Here is a 20,899-nt window from a genome sequence, read left to right as displayed (position 1 = left end):
AACAATAGTCGTGGGATGAAAATTGGTACTAAAATAATAGTCGAGGTTGAAAATTGGTAAAAATTAAACATGTGGACCAAAACTGTCATTTTACAATACTCGTGGGATCAAAATTGGTATTTGCTCGAATATAAAAGTCTAAAACTATAAGGGAGCGTTATGCCCTGGACCCGTGTCCACCATGTGTATGGTGGACACGTTGTACATTCATAATTTCTATACTGTAGATTCATAATTTCTATATTGTAGATTCATAAAATTTATAATGTAGATTCATAATTTCTATACTGCACATTCATAATTTTTGTACTGTAGATTCATAATTTCTATACTGCACATTCATAATTTCTGTACTATAGATTCATAATTTCTACTATAGATTCATAATTTCTATACTGTAGATTCATAATTTCTACTATAGATTCATAATTTCTATACTGTAGATTCATAATTTCTATATTGCACATTCATAATTTATGTACTGTAGATTCATAATTTGATAACTATGTGTTCATAATTTGATAACTATACAGTTTAAAAATTATGAATCTACATTACAGAAATTATGATTCTACAGTACAGAAATTATGAATGTGCAGTATAGAAATTATGAATCTACAGCGTGTTCACTAAGCACATGGTGGACACGGGTCCATAGCATAATTTGACAACTATAAGCTAGTGGGCTACCTCTGTGGATCTGTGTGGTATGGGCCAATGCTAAAGGCCTAAGCCACTGTGTGGTATGGGCCAGTGATAATGGGCTACTTCTGTTGTGTGGGCCTACCGATGTCCAATAAGTAGGAAGGCCGAAGGGCCTGTTCAGAAAAAAACGGCGTATGTATATTTTATCGTTTTCTGCAGGCCGTTTAGCTCTCGGAAGCTCTGAGAAGCCTGAGCTGTGGTGGTTAAACGAGAAGGGTTTATCGATCCGCCGAAGGTCTGATTCTTCTATGATCCCTTACACTGTTGAATAACTTTGTTTTTCTATGAACCTGATCATTTCAGGTTGATTTTTGTGATCTAACCTCGCATTTCGTGTTTTTGTTTATCCGGGATTAGTCAGGGTTTAAGGAGTTCATTTTCCTCAGTTTTCTGTTCATCATTTCTGTGTTTGAATAGTGCGGATTGTCTGTTTATTTAATTTGCTCTCTGGTTTTACACTGTTAAAAGTTAGAAAAGTTGGTGGAGAACCGGAACATGTTTAAAAATTAGCAGAGCTGAAATGTGCTGATTTGGTTATCTGATTTTTGTTTTGTTTTGTTTTGTTTTTGTTTTTTTATTTTTTTTTATTTTTTTTTATTTTTTATATTTGTTTTCAATTTCCTTCTTCTGTCCTGTCCAACTGATGGAATATGGATTTTTGGCATTGTGAGCTTAAAAATAGTGTGCGCAATCATGTTATTTGTATAATCAACCATTATTATTGTGAACCTTGTATTCGTAGTCAAAGCGTTTAAAACACTGTTGTGCTAAGCACTTAGCTTTATGCTTTAAGCCATCTAGCACTCATCTTTCTTTGCACTTTTTTGCTATATAAAAGATTGGTATGGTATGTGGTTTTACTTGAGAACCTGTTTATTTCTTCATTCTTGGAGCATAGTTTGAAACTTTGAAGTAATAAATCTTTAAGGCTTATTCTAAACTTGAATGTCTAATTGATAAGTACAGGAATAATAAATTCAGGTATGATCTTAGTAACCGTGATTGGATGAGACACCTTATCTTTAGCAACCTGCTTTGTATCTTGATCATAGTGTTGTATAAGTTTTGTTTCTACTGTGATATTGAAAATCAGTAACCTGTCTTCTTGGAATCAGGAATGGCTTTTGCAAATAGAATTGGAAATGTGCTCAAACAGGCAGTTAGCAGGCACATGAATCCTGAGTTATCTCACTCAAACTCATCCCTGTACCAGGCATATAGAAGCATGTCGTCTTCAAAGCTTTTTGTTGGAGGTAAAAAGATTGGACTTTCCTTTAGTAATGAATTGTTCATTCTCCTTTACATTTTTGAGTGAGTTTATTCTCTTAATGCAGGCCTTTCTTATGGGACTGATGAAACAAGTTTGAAGGAAACATTTGACCAGTTTGGTACTGTGCTTGAAGGTATTCCAAGTCTAAATTTGCAATTCAGAGTCTTATCTTGCACAGTTTGATTGCAGCATGGCATTTGGGCCGTCTAGATATGTTTTTTTCTAAGAAATCCAAGCATTCTTCTCAATAACGATTGAAAAGGCCAAGGATGAATATTGCTTCATATTTTTTTTGGAAATTATCCTCTTATCAATTTTATTTGATTTTTGAGTTGCATGTCTGTGCTGGTAACATTTACAACTCCTTAAACTGGTGGGAACATAATGGATTAGTAAATTGGAATAAAAAGATAATTAGTAAAAGAATGCAACTATGCAATCTTGTTGGGAGTTGGATATCCTATTGATGGGGTTTTACGTTTACTGAATGGAGTACATTTTTTCAAATTATCTTATTAAATGTTCAGTGTATATAACTTAAGATAAAATAAATTATCTGCAGCACGGATTATTATGGACCGTGATACTGGAAGATCCAGAGGCTTTGGCTTTGTTAGTTTTTCAACAACTGATTGTGCAACCAGTGCCATGCAGGCCATGGATGGACAGGTGCCAATGCATTTTTGTTAATTGTTATAAATGTGTTGATTATTCCTTTTGTAGTTAGCACCTTCTCCAAGCATATTAATAGGCTATGGTTAAATTTGGGTATGACAAGCAGACTGGATGCACTACAGACGTAGTAATCTAGAAATTTTTTGCAGTAGGGATTTGGACAGATTGGTGACTTGGTTGAGATTTGAGAGAAGGCCATCCCCTCCCTTTTTTACTTGTCCACTTCTGTTTTTGTCCTGCTTTAGAGCAAGATTTGCCATTTCAATTCAACTCAACCAAGTCTTACATGTATCAACCTATAAGTCCTTTACATGGGCTTCATATGAGACAATTTATTTTAGAATAATGTTGCATAATTTCAAGTTATATCGCTTATTTTGACTCTTCTTCTTGCATTATTTTACAGGATCTTCATGGCCGACGGATTAGGGTGAACTATGCAACTGAGAAGCCTCGTGGTGGATTTGGTGGTGGAGGATATGGAAACAATAGTTATGGAAGTGGAGGTGGGAACTATGGCAGAGGGGATGGATATGGAGGTGGTAGCTATGGCAGTGGAGCGGGTGGATATGGTGGTGGTGGTAACTATGGCAGCAGTGGTGGTGGTAACTACAACAGCGTTGCGGGTGGATATGGTGGAGGTGGTAACTATGGCGGCAGTGGTGGGTTTGGTAGTGACTATGGGAGCAATGTCGGCTATAACAGCAGTTATGCCACTGAAGAGAGAAACTTTGATGGTGGGAATAGTGGTATTGGCAATAATGGTAACAGTTATGCCAACACCGGATTTGATAGGACAGCAGGTTATGGTGCAGGCCAGCAACAGCTGAACACAAATCAAGAGATACCCGAGCCTGTTGCTGGAGATTTCACCCATGACCCATTGGACGGGAATTACAGGGATGACGACAACGAGCCAGATGGTTATGCCAACAAAAGCGGCTGAAGAAATCTTTCATAGATGATATACTGTGTTGAGCTTGCCTAGGAACAAAACATAATAAGTCACTTCTTTTGGTGTTGCTATGCACATTGCGCACTTTACCAAGTTTGATAAATGTTAGTCTTCAGTGTGTGCAAAAATTAAGAAAACTTTAATTGACCTTGTTGTTTAGATTTATTCTCTGGCAGACTGGCATCGAGCTAGACCTTGACGCAATCAAAGGAAACATTTTTGCAGATTTGCAACATTCCAAGAACCAGACTCCTACTTCCCCGCATAGAGGGGGTAACCAAGCAAAACCACAAGACTACTAACTCGGAATTGAGGTAGGTAGTATTCATGGATTTTTACTTTTCAGCACGGTTGCAGTAGGCGCTAGTCGGGCGGTAGAGTAGCACCTAGGCGGCTAATTATAGGAAAAAAAAAAAAACAGTGCACGTGTGTCGGTGTATATCATATTATGTATATACATAAGCTAATATTCCGGTGAGACAACATTTTTCTATGAGATTGTGTGACACAACATGAATGCACACAGTTTACCATAGGAATACAGACACAGTAGATTGTGTGCATTCATGTTGTGTAAATTGTACAAACTCTAGTCTGTGTGCATTAATGTTGTGTTTCACAGTCTCACGAGAAGATGTTGTCTCATTTTATTATATATATATATATATATATATATATATATATATATATATATATATATATATGCCAATGATCAAGTGAGTTCACTTGTTCCCATGAGTCTGTGTGGACAAGTTATATCCATTGAATTTGTATTTTGAATGACTAGGATTATAAGAGCTTTTTTTCTTATTGGTATATGGTTGTTTTGCGGTACTCTCCTTTTTGTTGGCGCATTCACCATTGTTTTTTAGGGTGTTTTTGTGGCACACCACGGTTGCTCAATTGCACACGTAAATTTGTATGCGTTCACACTATGGATCTTATGCGCAATTGCTGAGTTGCACATGTAAATTTGTACGTGTGCACACCATGGTTTTGATGCACAGTTGCTCACGTAAAACTAAACGCATACACAGTTGTTGATTTGCACACGTAAAACTAAACTCATGCACACCATGCTTCTGATGCATAGTTGTTGAGAATGTTCGCTCTAAATTTATGAGAATGCCCGTATAGTTCTAATTTGTAGCATGCTTAAAACAAACTTGTACATTTGCTCATGTAGAGCTATACGCATGCACACCATGATTTTGATGAGTGGTTGCTTAGTTCCACCTGTAAATCTGTCCGCGTGCATACCATGGATATGATGTGTACTTGCTCAGTTGCACACATAAATTTGTATGTGTTCTAACCATGCTTCTGATGCACAGTTGCTGAGAATGCCCGCTCCAAATTGATGAGAATGTTCGTACAGTTCTAATTGGTAGCAAATTAATTAAAATCCCACAACATTTATAGTGAGAAATCAGGGAATACGATATTTAAAAAAATTTTATTTTAATTTTTTAACATTTTAATGGATTGGATATGTCCACACGGACTTATAGAAACATGTGGACTGATATGAGTTGGCACTTGAGCGGCTGGTCACTTAGAGAGTAATTCGCCTCGGTCTAGGAGTGCCTAGCACAACAGTGCTTTTCAGTTGATAATAGTGTTCACCTACTGCATTTAAGTTTGTGGGACAGGTTTACTGTGACAAGAGCGCCACGTTTAGGAAGGGAAAAATCTCAACGTTTTGCATTCCTTAAAAAATCAAACTGCTGACCACATGAAACTTTTTTTTTTTTTTTTTTTGAGAACATGACCACATGAAACTTATTTGTGGTTTAATTTGTACATTGGTATACACTAATATACGTGGATGTTGATGCACCATATATAATATAATTCTATTTTTTTATCTTAAATTTATATGTGGTAGTATTTTTAATCATTTTTTATTGAAACATTCACATTTAATCCTAGTATTATTGTGCCACGATTATTTTTTATTCTCTATCAATAAAATAATTTTAATACGGTTAAATACAAATGCATTTCGGTCTTCAATTATGAATTTTTTCAAAAAAATAAACATAAAAATATAACGGGTCAACTCACTTTATATAAAAATGACAAAAATATCTTGCTATTTAACGATATTTTAACCATTTTGTTGACGAATGATAAAAATTATCATACTACAATAATATTATGATCAAATATAGATATTTTGATAAAAGTAACGAGAAAGTTAAGAATTATAGAAGTGTGATTTGGTTCCTAGTATAGGGACGCATGTGCATGGATAGGAATAGACAATAGTAATATCCTTCGCCCACAAAATATTTCTATGCGCTGTCAAAGTGTCATTGTCACCGTACTCTGGTTCTGCCATTATGAAGGGTTGAAGACTTGCAGAGCCTGCCTGCCTTTCTTTGCTAGAATGCCTTCTTTTATTTAACATGTAGGTATTTCATATCTGCGGGTGGTCGCTGGGCAATACGATTAAATTAATGAAATGGTTTTTCCAATATAGTGATATTATCACTTGAATAATTTTCTTTTGAGTTACGTGAAAATTCTATAGTCGCTATCTGTGGGTGTACATTGTTTTATGTAGGGTGAGTATTGGTTAGTTTCGATCGATTTCAGTTAATAATTACAGAGTAAAATTTTAACTGAATTTTCATAACTGATCAGATCAAAATTTGACTGATTAATCGTTATTATCGATATAATTGAAACTGGGCGATTTTTTATTGGTTAATCTAACAATTTTTATTTTTTTTTTGGTAAAATAGTTAATTTATTTGACTAATGCTAAAGGGCTGACTTATTAAAGAAAATAAATAATACCTTATTATGTATAATCAATTGAAATTAATGTCTTCAAGTATAATAGTAGTTTAGTGAGAAAACCACAATAATAATGATAATTATAATTCGTATACTTTGATTAAAGACAACAAATATTAGTTGTTTTTTTTAAGGAAAAAGCATATATATATATATATATATATATATATATATATATATATATATATATATATATTAAGATCCAAGTTCAGAGCATGAACAATGAAAGGAAAAGGAACATAAAATGAGTCAACATGATCAAATTTGAGCAAGGCGTCCCGAGCAAGTAAGTAGGCAACTATGTTCGCAAATTGTTTAGCAAACACAAAGCATATATATGTTAGGAAAGACCCTAGCTATTTCTCTAATGTCAGTTAAAATGAGATCAAAATATGACTGCAAGCTCAGCGTGAGAATCCCATTAACGACTTGAAGATAGTCGAATTTCACTTGGATGTGATCATATTAAATGTCCTTCAATCATTTTAAAGCTTCGTGGATAACAATCGCCTCAACTTCTCCCGGCGTGTGAATGACATTCCATGAAATATAATAGGCTTAAAACTATAATATTAGGTTCTCCTTAACCATCAAATATTGACTTTGCAAGGGTGTAAAATAATTTTATTTTTTTGTTGCAAAAGACAAGGAAAGCTGCAGCTGTCATTTGGCAGCTTTCCTATACTCTTTTTTTTTTTTTTTTTACTTTTTCTATTTTTCTTATTATTATATACACATATTTATTTATTTTATTAAAAGTGAGAATATTTTTTAAAGTGAGAGAATATTATTGAGATGTAAAAAAATGATGAAAATTATATAAATTTAATGATGTAAAAATAAGGTCTGGTATGATGTATTGGGGATTGATTGATTGAATATGATCTTGTACCAACACATTGAATAAAATATAAGGAGTAATAGGCTTAAAAGTATGTGGTTTCAAAAAAAAAAAAAAAAAAAAAAAAAACTTAAAAGTATGATATTTTATTCTTCAAAAAAAAAAATTAAAAAAGGAGTATGGTATTTTATTCTTCCCAAGTATGATATGATGGTTGGTAGTCGTACGAGAAGTTTGGAAGAATTGATTGATTGAATGTGATGTTTTGCCAACACTATAACATCGCTTTTATCATTTTTACTAGTCTTTTATATGCTCAAAAATATATGCTAAATATTTGTTATTTAAAATAATTAACAAATCTATATTAATTAAAATTATATGAAATCAAATTTATTTATTATAATAATTCAAGATATAATATTTACAAATATTATTAAAAATATAAAAAAAAAATATATGGTGAATGCATGTGCATGGTAACAATAATAAAAAAGATAATGAAAGTTATAATGGTATGAGTATTTTTGTCCAAAAAATTATATAGTACAACTCTAAAAGCACAATGTACAAAATGATTAGCATAAAAAACATGAACATAAATGAGGGATATAACTTTGATTGAGACTTATTATATTTTTATTAGATTATATTAAGAAAATGCTACATGTACTCTCAGTTTTTACTCCCACACTTAAAATATTGATGTTGACACTTTTACAGGGGCCAACATGAAAAAAATAACTCATCATATCTCGCCATATCAGGGAGTAAGATTTGGGAGTACATGTAGACATGTAGTACAACTCTTTTTATCATTCTTCAGTACTGCTCAGACTCAAAAGTTGTCCATACATACTTTCTCAACTTACCTTCAATGAGGTTGAGCAACAGTTGTGCCGCTTGACTACAATGTCTTTGGCAACATCTTTTTATAATTGTTATTAATTATATATAAAGTTTCTCAATTTATGCTAGACTAATCCTAAGTTCCCAAAACTTCTATCCAAGCGTGTTAGAGAAGGTAAATTGTGAATTGCGTCAGTCTTTAATTTCTGCACATGGGATTTTCATCACTTCTAGTAATTTTTTTGGGTTTTGCGTTTCCTAATGATTCCTTATATCTTTCGTGGGAATCGAATCTTCACCTCACCGCTGAGCAAGCCTTCCATAATAACTCTTGAGTCATTGAGTTAAGTTTCGAGGCCACTGTAACATTGTTTAATGTTTTAGATTGATGTTACATTTATATTTTAATTTTTGATTGAATATGATATTTAAACAACAGTGTAACATTGTCTACTAAGGGGGGTTAATAATAATAATAATAATATAGTCTTACAATTATGTTTTTGTCGATAATGATATCATAATTAGTTGATAATTGATAACGCTAGAGTAAAAGAAGAATAAAATAAAATAGAGGGACTCATTTTGGACTAACTTGATTTTATAATCTTATAAGTTAGTACAAGTGTATAACTATAAATACCATGGTTAATGAAGAAGTAAACTAAGCCCTAGGTCTTGATGATGCACAACTTAACTAGTTAACCAATTACAAATAATTTCATAAAAACAACGCCAACAATGATTTTTGTGAGTTTTTTTGGCTTACATGGAGGAGAGATAATCTCATTTTGGCTTGCCCGGTTTCTCACCCCACCCAACATCCGTGCTACCCATCACTACAGCACCCCTCACATGCTCATCTAGCATCTGGAAACATTTAGCAAGTCTAAACAATGTTGGATCTTGTCACTAGTAACTGCTAGAACATCACCTTCACTATAATCTGAGTCATCAGCATGTACCACGTTCATAGCCTCCTGCTTCTTCAACTTTAGACAATCTCTTCCAATGTGCTCAAACTCTTTACACTTGTAGCACCTAGTTTTCTTGCTATTTTTAAACATAAACCTTGAGTCTCTCTTAGAATTATCCTTCACTGGCTTCTTTCCACGATCTTGACTCCCTTTAGTATACAAACTATAACCAACAGAGCCCTCCACTGCATGCTGTTTGCGTTGATTATGACCAGCAAGACTGCAGAGATCTCATTGCATTTTATCGTGATTTTTCCGTACGTAAGAGTAGTCACTAGATGTTCAAATGAAAGAAGTAGTGAACATAGCAATATCATCGCCTTTTCTTCATCTTCAATATTGACATAAACTTGGTCATATTTGAGATTATTTGGCTGAAGACATTAATATGATGCACCAAGTTTAAACCCTCTGCATCTTAAGCCTATAAAGCATTTACTTTAGATACAATGTTGATGTGGTGGTAAATACACTGGGGTATTGTACTAAACCATATTTGGTCTCGGGTAGTCGTATGTGTAGTCAGACGTACCCGAGTTTAGGTAGAATAAGAATGAAAACCCAAAAGTCATTCCTTAAAGCATTAAATGCACCTTATATAGAAGGTTGGAGGGGACACATGTCGGGGGCTCGGCATGTTAGCCAAGTGTCCCGCATGCACTGAGAATGTTGAAGGCGTCAACGATACATCAACATGCAAAGAGGTTCCTGATATATCTTATTATGATGTGATCAGGTACGACAATATTAGTTGTGTTTATCCACTAAATGTAGAAGGTTTTGAGCTCGGGAAAACTGGTTTCAGCGTTAAGGTCGGGAATTCCTCTCGGGCTTAGGGTGCATTGTACAACGACTAGTAACCTTAGGGGAATAGATTTACGCCTTAGCGTGGTTTGAGTCGGACCCCAATAGGGTCGGATACAATCGAGAAGTGTCCCTCACGATATACAGAGTATATACCGAGCAGATATACGATCATACCCCCAATGAGTATTCCCTATCAAGTAGCCTCCTATATATAGCCCCGGTCATGTGGATCGAGCTCGGGGGTCCGAGCATTGCTAGTTGCTAATTAAAAATCATTCATTGCGCAGCGATCGCGTGCATTACGGGCCTACGGTTGGCCGCGAGGGATCGCCGCTCGTGTCACGTCAATTGACACGTGTCGCGCTTTAATCGCTTAGGGATTTGTTTTCGAAATACATATACTAGAACATTAAAACTTGTTCTCAAAAAAAAAAAAAAAAAAAAGAACATTAAAACTTGTGTAAATTAATATGAAGTTTACCTTAGTGTACAAACCTTATCGGCTTCTCCAAATATGTAAAACTGAACCAACCTGTAGGTTCGTGCCAGACAATCGTGGTCCGCAAACAACATTAATTAAAATTGTCAAAAGTAGTAAACTGAATACGATAGTTGCCCATGCCACTTCGTCTTGTTGCTACACTGCCCGACTACTTTACGAATTTGCGCAATTTCAAACAAAAGTTTTTTTTTTTTTTTTTTTTTTTTTGAGAATTTAAAACTTGAGTTAAAGTGTGAACTTTGGCTTATAAAAGTTTCTTCATGGCAATTTATATCATGAACCAAGGTTCATATTGCATTATAGACGATAAATCGAAACAACGATGTACAGAATTTATATTCATAAGGTACAGAATTTCATAACGCAAGATACAAAAAATCACAACACAAGACAAATACACATGTTATATATTTACTTATTTTTCAAATATGTTTTAGGTACATAATTTGTGGTCTTATGTACATAATGTTGGGTAATATGGTTGAAAAATCCCAAAAATAATAATCCTACGAAAAGATTAATATTATATGGGAAGGAAAAGGTGGAGTGTTTGGATATAGGTTTAGCACGAGTTCGATCACAAAGTTCTTTTCCTTAAAACCTTATTTGCTACCTCCCACAAGTGCTAGGAGCGTTGTAGCCTAGGTTTCCCAGGATAAAACGTGCTACGATTCCTTGTTTAAGCACCTAAATAAGGAACCCGGCAAACAGAACAAAGCAGTGAACACTAGTTGATAAAGAAGAGAGTAGAAGCAGAATTTTGAGAAGCTGAAAGCTACTGGAATTCCTTTCGTTTTCTGTAATATTTGAATTTGATACTTTAAATTAAGAATTTTGTACTTAAATACTAAAAATAGTACTCGTACTAAAGTATTAATTTGACAATAGAATTAACTGAAGACAACGATTTCCTATCTTTGAACATTTCCTGTGTGCACGGGAGATTAAAAAAAATTATACTCCTTAGTAGGGTCGATGAGCAAGTGGGAAGGGATAAAAATAAAGACGGAAACTATATTCTTACACTCATCGTCAGTGTCGCAAAAATCTCGTCTAGACACCAATTAATCGACGCCTAGGTTAGGTGCTAGGCACTTGAAGACCGCCTAGCGTATCACCATAATATGTGGTTTAGGTGACCTCCTAGACCTCCCAGGTACCGACTAAACTGATTAGTTATTGTTTCCTCTTTTTTTTTTTTTTTTTTTTTTTTTTAAATGAGTTATTTTACTCAAATATGACATCGTTTTTAGTGAAATAACCCTAAATGGTTCAAACTCTAAATGTTTTTTAGGTTAATATTTAATATTTTAATATTAACTAATAAAGTATTAAATAATTTATACTCCGTAATTATCAAGTCTTGAAATATTAAAAAAAAAATAAATATTTAAAAAAAAAATACACAGGCGCCTATGCGCCCCCAAGCGTCCGAGGATTGCCTAACGCTTTTTTCAACAATACTCATAGTTGTGTGGACCACGGTCCAAAACGACGTCGTTTTGATGTTTAAAAAAATTCTTGCTCTGCAAGCGTGTTAGAATTATGAACATTATGGGGTAAGATAATATGTTTATGAGTTAGAATAATGTATTTTCTGTGCTAGAATAAAGTACTTTATATGTGTTAGAATAATGAAATTTTTAGGGTAAGATAATGTATTTTATGAGTTAGAATAATATATTTTGTGTTAGAATAATGTATAATGTACTTTATGTGTTAGAATAATGAAATTTCAAAGGTAAGATAGTGTATTTTATAAGTTTGAATAATGTACTTTACGCGTTAGAATAATATTCTGTATATTTTATGTTTTTTGAATCATGGTTTATAACTTTGTGAATTATGGTCCACACAATAATGATTGTACAGATGCAATATAATAACACATCAAAATATCTATATTATTGGGCGTTGCTTTGATTCATTTCACGATTTTTTAAATGAGGATTGAATTTGGATTGTAATTTGATGAATGATTGATTGATGAAGACATTTGTTTGGGAGTGAAAAAATGAAGACTATTTTTTTCACATAAAAAGTGATTGACAAAATTATAATGGCACCCCTAAAAACAAATAAATGTGTTTCGTCTATTTTGGATTTTTTTAGTGCTACTGATTAAGTTACGATATAGTATATGTTTATATCAGTCTATTTTGATATTGTGATGAGATTTATTAATTTATATATAAGTAATTAATAAACATGAATTTTCAAAAAAAAAAATTAATAAACATGATTTTCCAAAAATAATAATAATAAACATAAATTAAATTAGTTATTATATGAACTTACCTAGAGTAATTTGAATCTCTTTCTGGTGAGTTGTATTATGTGTGTTATCATTTGATTCATTCCTTTAATTGTGCTATAAAGTTAATTACTAACTTTTTTATTATATATTTTTGGTATTTGTATTGAATTTTTAACTTATTGTTGTTATAAAAATGTAATATAATACTCTCAAATCATAACATTATAGTTGATGGTTTTGACCTATAACAACCATTAATATGGGTTTTTGTTGAGTTTTTGTTAAATTTTTACTAACGTGGCAGAGTGACACAATATGAGAGAGAATAGATGGTTGGAGCAAGGTCATCAATGTTTTTCTCTTGGTTTTGTATATGACATGAATGATATGGAGGTTAGAGGAGAGAGTAGAGAAATGAAAATTATTTTGCAGTAAATCAGATTTTTTGTGGAGTCTATGAGTAAAAAAAAAAGAAAAAAGAAAAAAAACTTGTCCTCTAACCGTGATGCACAGAGAACGCGTCTAACGGAGCTAGTTAACCATAACATTTTCCCTTTTCTTTTTTCTTATTTTCTCTCACCACCATAACATGTAGCTTATAAAAATCATGAAAAGAAAATATCATGTTTTTAAGGATATTCTTATGCAAGTGAGTTTTCGTGAGCAATGCACCCACATACACAACTATGTTGGTGCATGAAACAACGTTTGTTGCTAGGAGCGTTGTTTAATTTTTTTTTCTTTGCTTTTTTTTTTCTCCCCCCCCCCCCCTCTCTTACCCCCTATTTATATTACTTGGTATGAAAAAATCTGACAAAAATTATATAATTACGTTCTTAGATTAACACACCCTTGAAAGGGTGTAAATAGCTACCACAGAGTATTATATAGTTGCGGTCGTTGTTATTATTATTATTATTACTATATTTTGAAAATAAGTTTTTTTATAGAAATATTTTGAAAATAAGTTAAAATTGTAAATATGTTTAAAAAAAAAAAATTGAATTGTATGTACAATAATATGTTAGACACAACTCACTTCAAAGACATTGTAGAAATATCGATAGCCTTACAATTCAATAGCATATGGATTGAGTGATTGAATTTGGATTGTAATTTTATGAATGATTGATTGATTGATGAAGACATTTGATTGGGAGTGAAAAAATTGAAGACTATTTATTTCATATAAAAGTGATTGACAAAATTATAATGATGACACCGTTAAAAAAACAGATGTGATTCTGTCTATTTTGTACGGAGTATTTTTTTAGTGCTGGGCTAGTTAGAGTTCTACTACATAGACTCTCAAAATTTACTCCCTCATTTATATTTTTTGAGATGGTAATCTAGAATTGGTTATTTTCATCATGTAGGTCCATAGAAAAATGTCTACATCAAGAGCATGTGAAAAGGAGTACAAGTTGAGAGTTTAAAATGGGAGTACATCAAGTATTTTTCGGCCTAGTTATAATATACTGCGTTGTATATGTTCATATCAGTTTATTTTGAAATAAAAAAGTAGTAGTATGAATATTACAGTAGTTTATGGATTAATATTAAAATTCGCTCATGGCCGAGACTTTGGCATGCAAAGAGGTTTTATCATGGCTTAAAAGGAGGAATGAACTATCTATACAGATTCATACGGATTATCAACAGCTTCAGTGCTACTTATCTGGGCCACCGGCCACGTTACGCTCGCATTTAGGTTATGCTATCGATAGTTGCAGAACCTATATGTCTACCTTTAATTATTGTTCAGTGCTTTACATTCCTAGATTACAGAATTTATTAGCTCATACATTAGCTACTTCAGCACTTAGTTTCAATACTGCTATGTACTGGGACAATGTTCCACCAGACTCTATTTTAACTCTTCTATAAATACAACCGCCAGGTTGACTTTCAAAAAAAATTTAATACATTGCGATGAGATTTATTAATTTATATATAAGTAATTAATAAATATAAATTTAAATAGTTATTATATGAACTTACCTAGAGTAATATGAATCTCTTTCTAGTGAGTTGTATTGTACGGAGTATATGTTATCATTTGAGTCATTCCTTCTGATGGAGAAAATTGACCCGGTATATATGTAATTACAGGGATCAATAATCTCGCTTAAAATATGTAAATGGATAAAATAGATATAAACACATAGAATCGTAGTAGTATTGGATGAATTAATAAAGATATTACAAAGAACGTGTTGTAATGGTATTGAATATCCTTTGGCTAGGCTAGATAATGAATACTTATACAAGAAATAAACCCAACCATTATAGCTAGACACATGGTGGGCCATAAGACTAAATCAAGGTTGACATAGTGGGCCATGAAACTAAGTCAAGGCCCACGTACCATTTCGGGCCCGGAGGCAGAGTTCGAGTCCTGAACCCTTCTTGGACCGCTCAAATTATATTCTTGGGCTGCTCGAGTTATGCACTCCTAGACCAGGCTCCCTATTATTGGGCCATGTATTTCCAATATATCTATCACCTTCAATTGTGTTATAAAGTTAATTGCTAACTTTAATATATATATATATATATATATATATATATATATATATATTTTAACTTATTGTTGTTATAAAAGTGTAATATGATACTATTATATCATAAAGTTATATTTGACCTATAACAACCATAATAGTGATTTTTGGCAATGTGGCAGAGAGACACAATATGAGAAAGAATAGATGATTGGAGCAATGCTATCAATGTTTTTCTCTTGGTGTTGTATATGACATGAATGATATAGGGGATGATATGGAGGTTAGCGGAGAGAGTAGAAAAATGAAAATGATTTTGCAGTAAATTGGATTTTTTGTGGGCCTATAAAGAGAAGAAAAAAAAAAAGGAGAAGAAACTTGTCCTCTAATCATGATGCCAACGGGCTAGTTAACTAGCGGCAGTGTGGGAGCTACCTCTCAAAGTGAGGGGGTTCCTTGTGCGCAGCGAGTAAAGGTCTAGCCTCTATGGTTCATGTTCAGTTGAGTTACTATGATTTACATCCTCCCAAATGCTCTGTTGGGTCGAGGTGTGGGAGGCCCTTAGGGTTGGGGGTTCAAACTTTTGGAAGAATGATGCCAACGGGCTAGTTAACCATAACAATTTTTTCTTTTTTCTTTTTCTTACTTTCTCTCACCACCATAACATGTAGCTTATAAAAACCATGGAAAAAAAATTCTATTATTGAAGATATTCTTATGCAAGTGACGAGTTTTCGTGAACACACACACTAAACTATATTAGTGCATGAAAACAACATTTGTTGTTGGGAGCGTTCTTTAATGTTTTTTTTTTTTTCTTTGCTTCCCCCCTCCCCCAACACCCCGCCCTCCCTATTTTTCCTCGATCTTCATCAATTATATAATTATGTTGTTAGATTAACGCACCCTTGAATGGGTGTAAGTAGCTACCACAGAGTATTATATAGTTGTTGGTGTTGTTATTATTATTCTATTTTGAAAATAAGTTATAATTGTAAATATGTTAAAAAAAAAGTATTGAATTGCATGTACGATAATATGTTAGACACAACTTTGTAGAAATATCTATATCTGAGTCCTAATAATATCCATAGCCGTACAATTTGATAGCTTAAGGATTGAGTCCTCGCAAACATTATTAAAATGCGAGTCAATTTAAAGAATTGAGTGCCCATGAGTCATTGGTATTATTAATGGTCACTGTTTGATCAATCAATTTTAAGTACCTCTCAGTTCTCAGGTTCATCATGACCTTGTCCAAAACTTTCCAAATCAAGGCCCCGTCGTACAGAGACCGATCACCGTCGCCGGCCACCTCATATTACTCCTCCGTAGTTAACTGTATTATATAACTATATTAGCCCGTTAATTGTTCGGTATTAACACTGTCACTTCTCCTAGGTAAGTGTGCTATAAGAGAGAGCTGATAGTTCTCTCTGGCCATGCAACATTGCAACGTGCGTCTGCCTAATCTGTCTATCTATTGTCACTTCCCCCTCTTAGTTGCTTCCACATTTCAGGGTTCTTTTTGGCATTGAGTGTGAAGTTTCGGGGTTAGAGGATTCGGGAACTGTACTTGTGTGTTGGGTGAGGGTCGGCCGAAAAGATGATATCTTTGATGTTGGGTTCTGCTCCGGGTGGAGGGAAATGGGGCACCCGAAGCGTGATGGATCTGGAGATTCCAGGCTCGAGATTGCCCGGAGGGAATGTGGACGGCGTTGGTGTCGCCGGCGGTGGTGGTTTTCCGCTGTTTCTCCCCAAGGAGGTTCACGAAATCAAAGACCCTTTTGCTCGGAGCTTGGCCCGGAGAATCCAGAGGCTTCCTGTTCAGGTTTCTCTAAATTCCACATTGTATTTGGAATTAACATTCGAGAAATTTGAGTATTAGGTCGCACTGGGTTTTGCTTATCTTCTTCATTTCATATATTTCTGAAATTTTGTTTTTACTGTGCTAACTCAATGGGAATAGGATATGGCTAAAATTTTGCATAGACACATCTTTTTCCCTTGCAATGAGACTGAAATTTTGATGATAATATTGCAGGTTGGGTTCTCTGAGAGTAGTATAATGAGCAGTTGTATTAAGCCTGTGATACAAGGTGACAAGGAACCAGTTGTCCTTCTTCACTGTTTTGACAGGTATGTATATGCTAATACTCTTTTAAAATGTTTCAATTGACACTTGGCTTCAGTGATTGGTGGGTCTTATTTGTTTTCTTCACTCTATGAACTCAGCTCATGCTTGGAGTGGAGGCGCACGTATCCCTTGCTCGAGGATACTGGTGTCGAGGCTTGGGCGATCGACATTCTTGGATGGGGTTTCTCCGATTTAGGTTTTGTTTTCTTGCCTTACTTTGGTGTCAACGTGTTCGTCTTGTTTGTTTTTGTTCTTTATGTTGTTCTTCTCTTGCCATTACAGAAAGACGTCCAACCTGTGATGCTGCATCAAAAAGATACCATCTTTACCAGGTTCTGTTCAATCTAGTGGCTTTCTTGAAAGTCTTGGATCTCTAATCAACATTTTGTGTTTGCACATATCTGCACTGATACTCTGATAGTGAGTTTTACTAATTTTGCCCTCTCCAATCCCTCGACCACATGATAGCTATGGAAGTCTTACATTAAAAGGCCTATGATATTGGTCGGTCCAAGCCTTGGTGCAGCAGTCGCGATTGATTTTGCAGTCAATTTTCCCGAAGCTGTAAGAATTCTCCATTTCCCTCTTCAATCATACCATCTTTCTATCTAGTCAAGGTTGGATAGATCGGTTACCCTCAAAATTTGCTCATTCAGTCTAAAATTTGAACTTTTCGTGATTCTTTTTGGTAATCAAGCTGTTTGTAAATTAGTTGAGCTATAGCCCGTTACTATGCAGGTTCATAAACTGGTTCTGATAAATGCAAGCGTTTATGGAGAAGGAACTGGATTTATGACAAAGCTGCCTAAAATGGTGGCATATGGCGGGGTAAAACACTTGACACCTAGAATTCAAGGAAACCGGAATTATTTTGCAAATTTTGGTTCTTCTAGTTCATTCATCCCGTCGAATTTTTAGCTAAGAAGTTATCTTGTTCAGGTCTCCTTGTTGAAGAGCATCCCGTTGCGGATCTATGCTAAGTTACAGTGTTTTGATGGCTTATCTCTATCTACTACCTTGGACTGGACCAATGTAAGCATGTGATACCATCGGGAAAGAGTGGTTGTTATCATTATTAAATTCTTCAGTAATTCAGTTTATGGTTGACGAAGAAAGTGGACCGCCACATGGATCATGTGAAGTGTTTAATGAAGCTGTTTTCTGTTATCAATCGTCAGGTGGGGCGACTGCACTGTCTCTTACCTTGGTGGGAAGATGCTATGGTCAATTTCATGCTCAGTGGGGGTTATAATGTTGTTCATCAAATTAAAAAGGTACTCGGTTATCTTTACGTCTCCACGCTTTATGGTGCAGTAACTATACTTATCATACTTATAATCACTATATTTCCTTCTTCTTTTCCCAAGAAAATTAGAATACCTATCGATTTATTGTTGCTAATGGTTCCAAATGGACAGGTGAATCAAAGAACACTAGTCATAACGGGCATGCGGGATAAGTTAGTCAGCAATGAGCTTGCAATGGTGAGTTTCAAAAACTTCCCTTATCTCTCAGTAATGGAGTCGTTTTATCACGTTATTTCTGACCATGTTTGTGGCATTCCATACAGAGATTATGCAGAGAACTACCAAATGCCATAGTGCATCAGATTCCAAATTCTGGGCATCTTCCCCACGTTGAAGAACCACACTCGGTTGCAAAGCTGATTGCTGATTTTGCTCGAGGAGACGAAGATACTTGTGTGGAATCATACTGTAAAATTAAAGAAGATTTATAGATAGCGCAGTCCACTCTTACAAGTTACAACTCTCTTTGCTCTAGGTAAAGTGTGTCTGTTCCTCCTCTGATACCATCTGTTTCTAGGGAGTGTGTGGTGGATATTCTGCAGTCATGTATGCAAAAACAATAAGTGATTAGATATTGCTGTTCTGGTGGAGCATTCATGTATTTGATAGCTGACTTTATTTAACACCAACTATTGGCTATTCCCTGCTCTCTGTGTTCATATGGCAACTAAAGTTCTCTTTTCAGTTCTTTGTATTGAATATGGATAAGAGTACGAAAAGATGTTAGCTCAAGCATAAAGGTTTGAGTCGTTTAAGCATGGGTTCAGATAGAATAATCGAGACTTAATTGGACTAGTTTATTGTAGGGGTGTTGGTACTAGTGTATTAGAGCTATCGAAACGCGGTGGATTGGAGAAGGCCATAGGGGCCTGACCCACGGCACGGGCAGGGGGATGGGGGAGGCTGTGTAACCCGTGGGCTAATCCTTATAACCCGCGACATGTAGAGATGTAGATTTGGTTAACATAATTGAATTAATCGAAATTTCTAAATATTTAACCGTTAACCGAACTGAAGTTTCTGTTACAGGATTAATCGAACCAAACTATTTTTCAGTTACTCAGTCGGTTAACCAATTTTTTAAAAACTAAATTTTGAAATCCTTAAAATTAAATTAAATTTTTTAACTAACTTTTGAAATTATAAATATAAATAAATACACGCACATATATGTGTATATTCAATTAATCATTTGGTTTATTCGGTTAACTGACCATCTCGAATTTAATTAATTAATAACCGAAATGCTGTAAATTCATTAATCATTAAGTTAACTGAATTTTATCGGTTAAAAACGATTAACCGTAATTCGGTCAGTTAATCGATATTAATCGAAGTTTTCACACCCTTACCACTGGGGTGTCGATACCCATGCAACAATTGCATTTCATTCACCAAATAATTATTTTATTTATAATGATTACAAATCTTCTTTTTCATTTATGAAGAAACCCGCATCCATTACCTGAATGTACGGTTTAGGTGAAGGCCGCCCTTAGCCAGCAAAGGGTAAACCAGTCTATGATGTCTATAGTCGACTGCTCAACCCACTAAAGTTAATAGACACTTTATAGCCTAGGTTGTCTATGGTTGCCCGCACGAGTTTAGTTCACTAGTTCAGTAGATAGTATTTGAAATAAGATACCAAAGTTCGAACATTTGCAATGGCAATGTTGAATTATGCCCAAAGTTGACATATCCCTTGTGGCATTTGACCCTGACTGTTGAGCCGTTGAGTCACCGTGATTTACATCCTCCAAAATGCTCTGTCGGGTCGGGGTGTGGGTCTTGGGGTTTGAGATTTAACCTTTTGGGAGAAGAAGAAGAAGGAAAGATGAATTTGGGATATTGTGGTTAGCAATGTTCTTATTTATTATTGGCAACCCACATTAATTACATTAATTCATCATTTTTAGAATCATAATTCATAATAACATACAAAGCAAGTACTAGTTTATAGATCCAAACTATCTATAATTGATCATCAATACAAGTAAAGTGTTCCCCTTAATTCTAGCAATAATTGATTTGAGATTACCTGTTTGGCTGATTGCCTTTAGCTCCATCCATAAATAGATGCAATATAATAGGTAGTCTTCAATAATAGATGTAAAAAGGGGTTAAATTTTTATTAGCATATTGCACTAGTATTTGTATTACGTGATAAGAGATTAATTCAGTCGAGTTTTTTATTTGACTCCATTAAAAACAACTTTCTTAATGACATTGTTGCATACACATGAGTTTGAACACAACCTCATACTTAAAATTCATATGTTTATTTAAAAGTTTTGTTTGTTAAATTCGATAA

The 20,899-nt window shown here is 34.3% G+C and overlaps 2 protein-coding genes across 5 annotated transcripts; both read left to right on the top strand.

Annotated features, from left to right (window-relative positions):
• The first annotated feature begins 834 nt into the window (after positions 1 to 834).
• LOC109180446 (glycine-rich RNA-binding protein 2, mitochondrial-like) lies at positions 835 to 3,828 on the top strand. Of its 3 annotated transcripts, XM_019330037.1 has the most exons (6): positions 952 to 1,008; positions 1,821 to 1,958; positions 2,040 to 2,108; positions 2,538 to 2,644; positions 3,057 to 3,201; positions 3,244 to 3,828. In XM_019330037.1, the coding sequence occupies exons 1-6, from the start codon at positions 990 to 992 to the stop codon at positions 3,594 to 3,596; spliced, it is 831 nt and encodes a 276-aa protein (XP_019185582.1). In that variant the 5' UTR covers positions 952 to 989; the 3' UTR covers positions 3,597 to 3,828. The 3 variants fall into 3 exon arrangements, with proteins under 3 accessions (XP_019185581.1, XP_019185582.1, XP_019185580.1); XM_019330036.1 differs by lacking the exon at positions 952 to 1,008 and adding an exon at positions 835 to 940 and having other exon boundaries at positions 3,057 to 3,828; XM_019330035.1 differs by having other exon boundaries at positions 3,057 to 3,828.
• Positions 3,829 to 16,294: 12,466 nt separating this feature from the next.
• On the top strand, positions 16,295 to 19,269 carry LOC109180445 (uncharacterized hydrolase YugF-like). Of its 2 annotated transcripts, XM_019330034.1 has the most exons (11): positions 16,295 to 16,545; positions 16,665 to 16,975; positions 17,189 to 17,283; positions 17,380 to 17,477; positions 17,564 to 17,613; positions 17,750 to 17,845; positions 18,020 to 18,109; positions 18,221 to 18,313; positions 18,460 to 18,555; positions 18,700 to 18,765; positions 18,852 to 19,211. In XM_019330034.1, exons 2-11 carry the CDS (start codon positions 16,751 to 16,753, stop codon positions 19,017 to 19,019), a joined length of 1,077 nt encoding a protein of 358 aa, XP_019185579.1. In that variant the 5' UTR covers positions 16,295 to 16,545; positions 16,665 to 16,750; the 3' UTR covers positions 19,020 to 19,211. The 2 variants fall into 2 exon arrangements, with proteins under 2 accessions (XP_019185579.1, XP_019185578.1); XM_019330033.1 differs by having other exon boundaries at positions 16,529 to 16,975; positions 18,852 to 19,269.
• The last annotated feature ends 1,630 nt before the right edge of the window (positions 19,270 to 20,899 follow it).

The sequence above is a fragment of the Ipomoea nil genome, unplaced genomic scaffold (genome assembly GCF_001879475.1).
Source record: "Ipomoea nil cultivar Tokyo-kokei standard unplaced genomic scaffold, Asagao_1.1 scaffold1026, whole genome shotgun sequence".
NCBI classification, from domain to species: domain Eukaryota; kingdom Viridiplantae; phylum Streptophyta; class Magnoliopsida; order Solanales; family Convolvulaceae; genus Ipomoea; species Ipomoea nil.
Note: the sequence above shows the minus strand (reverse complement) of the source record. Positions and strands in the feature narration are given on the sequence as shown.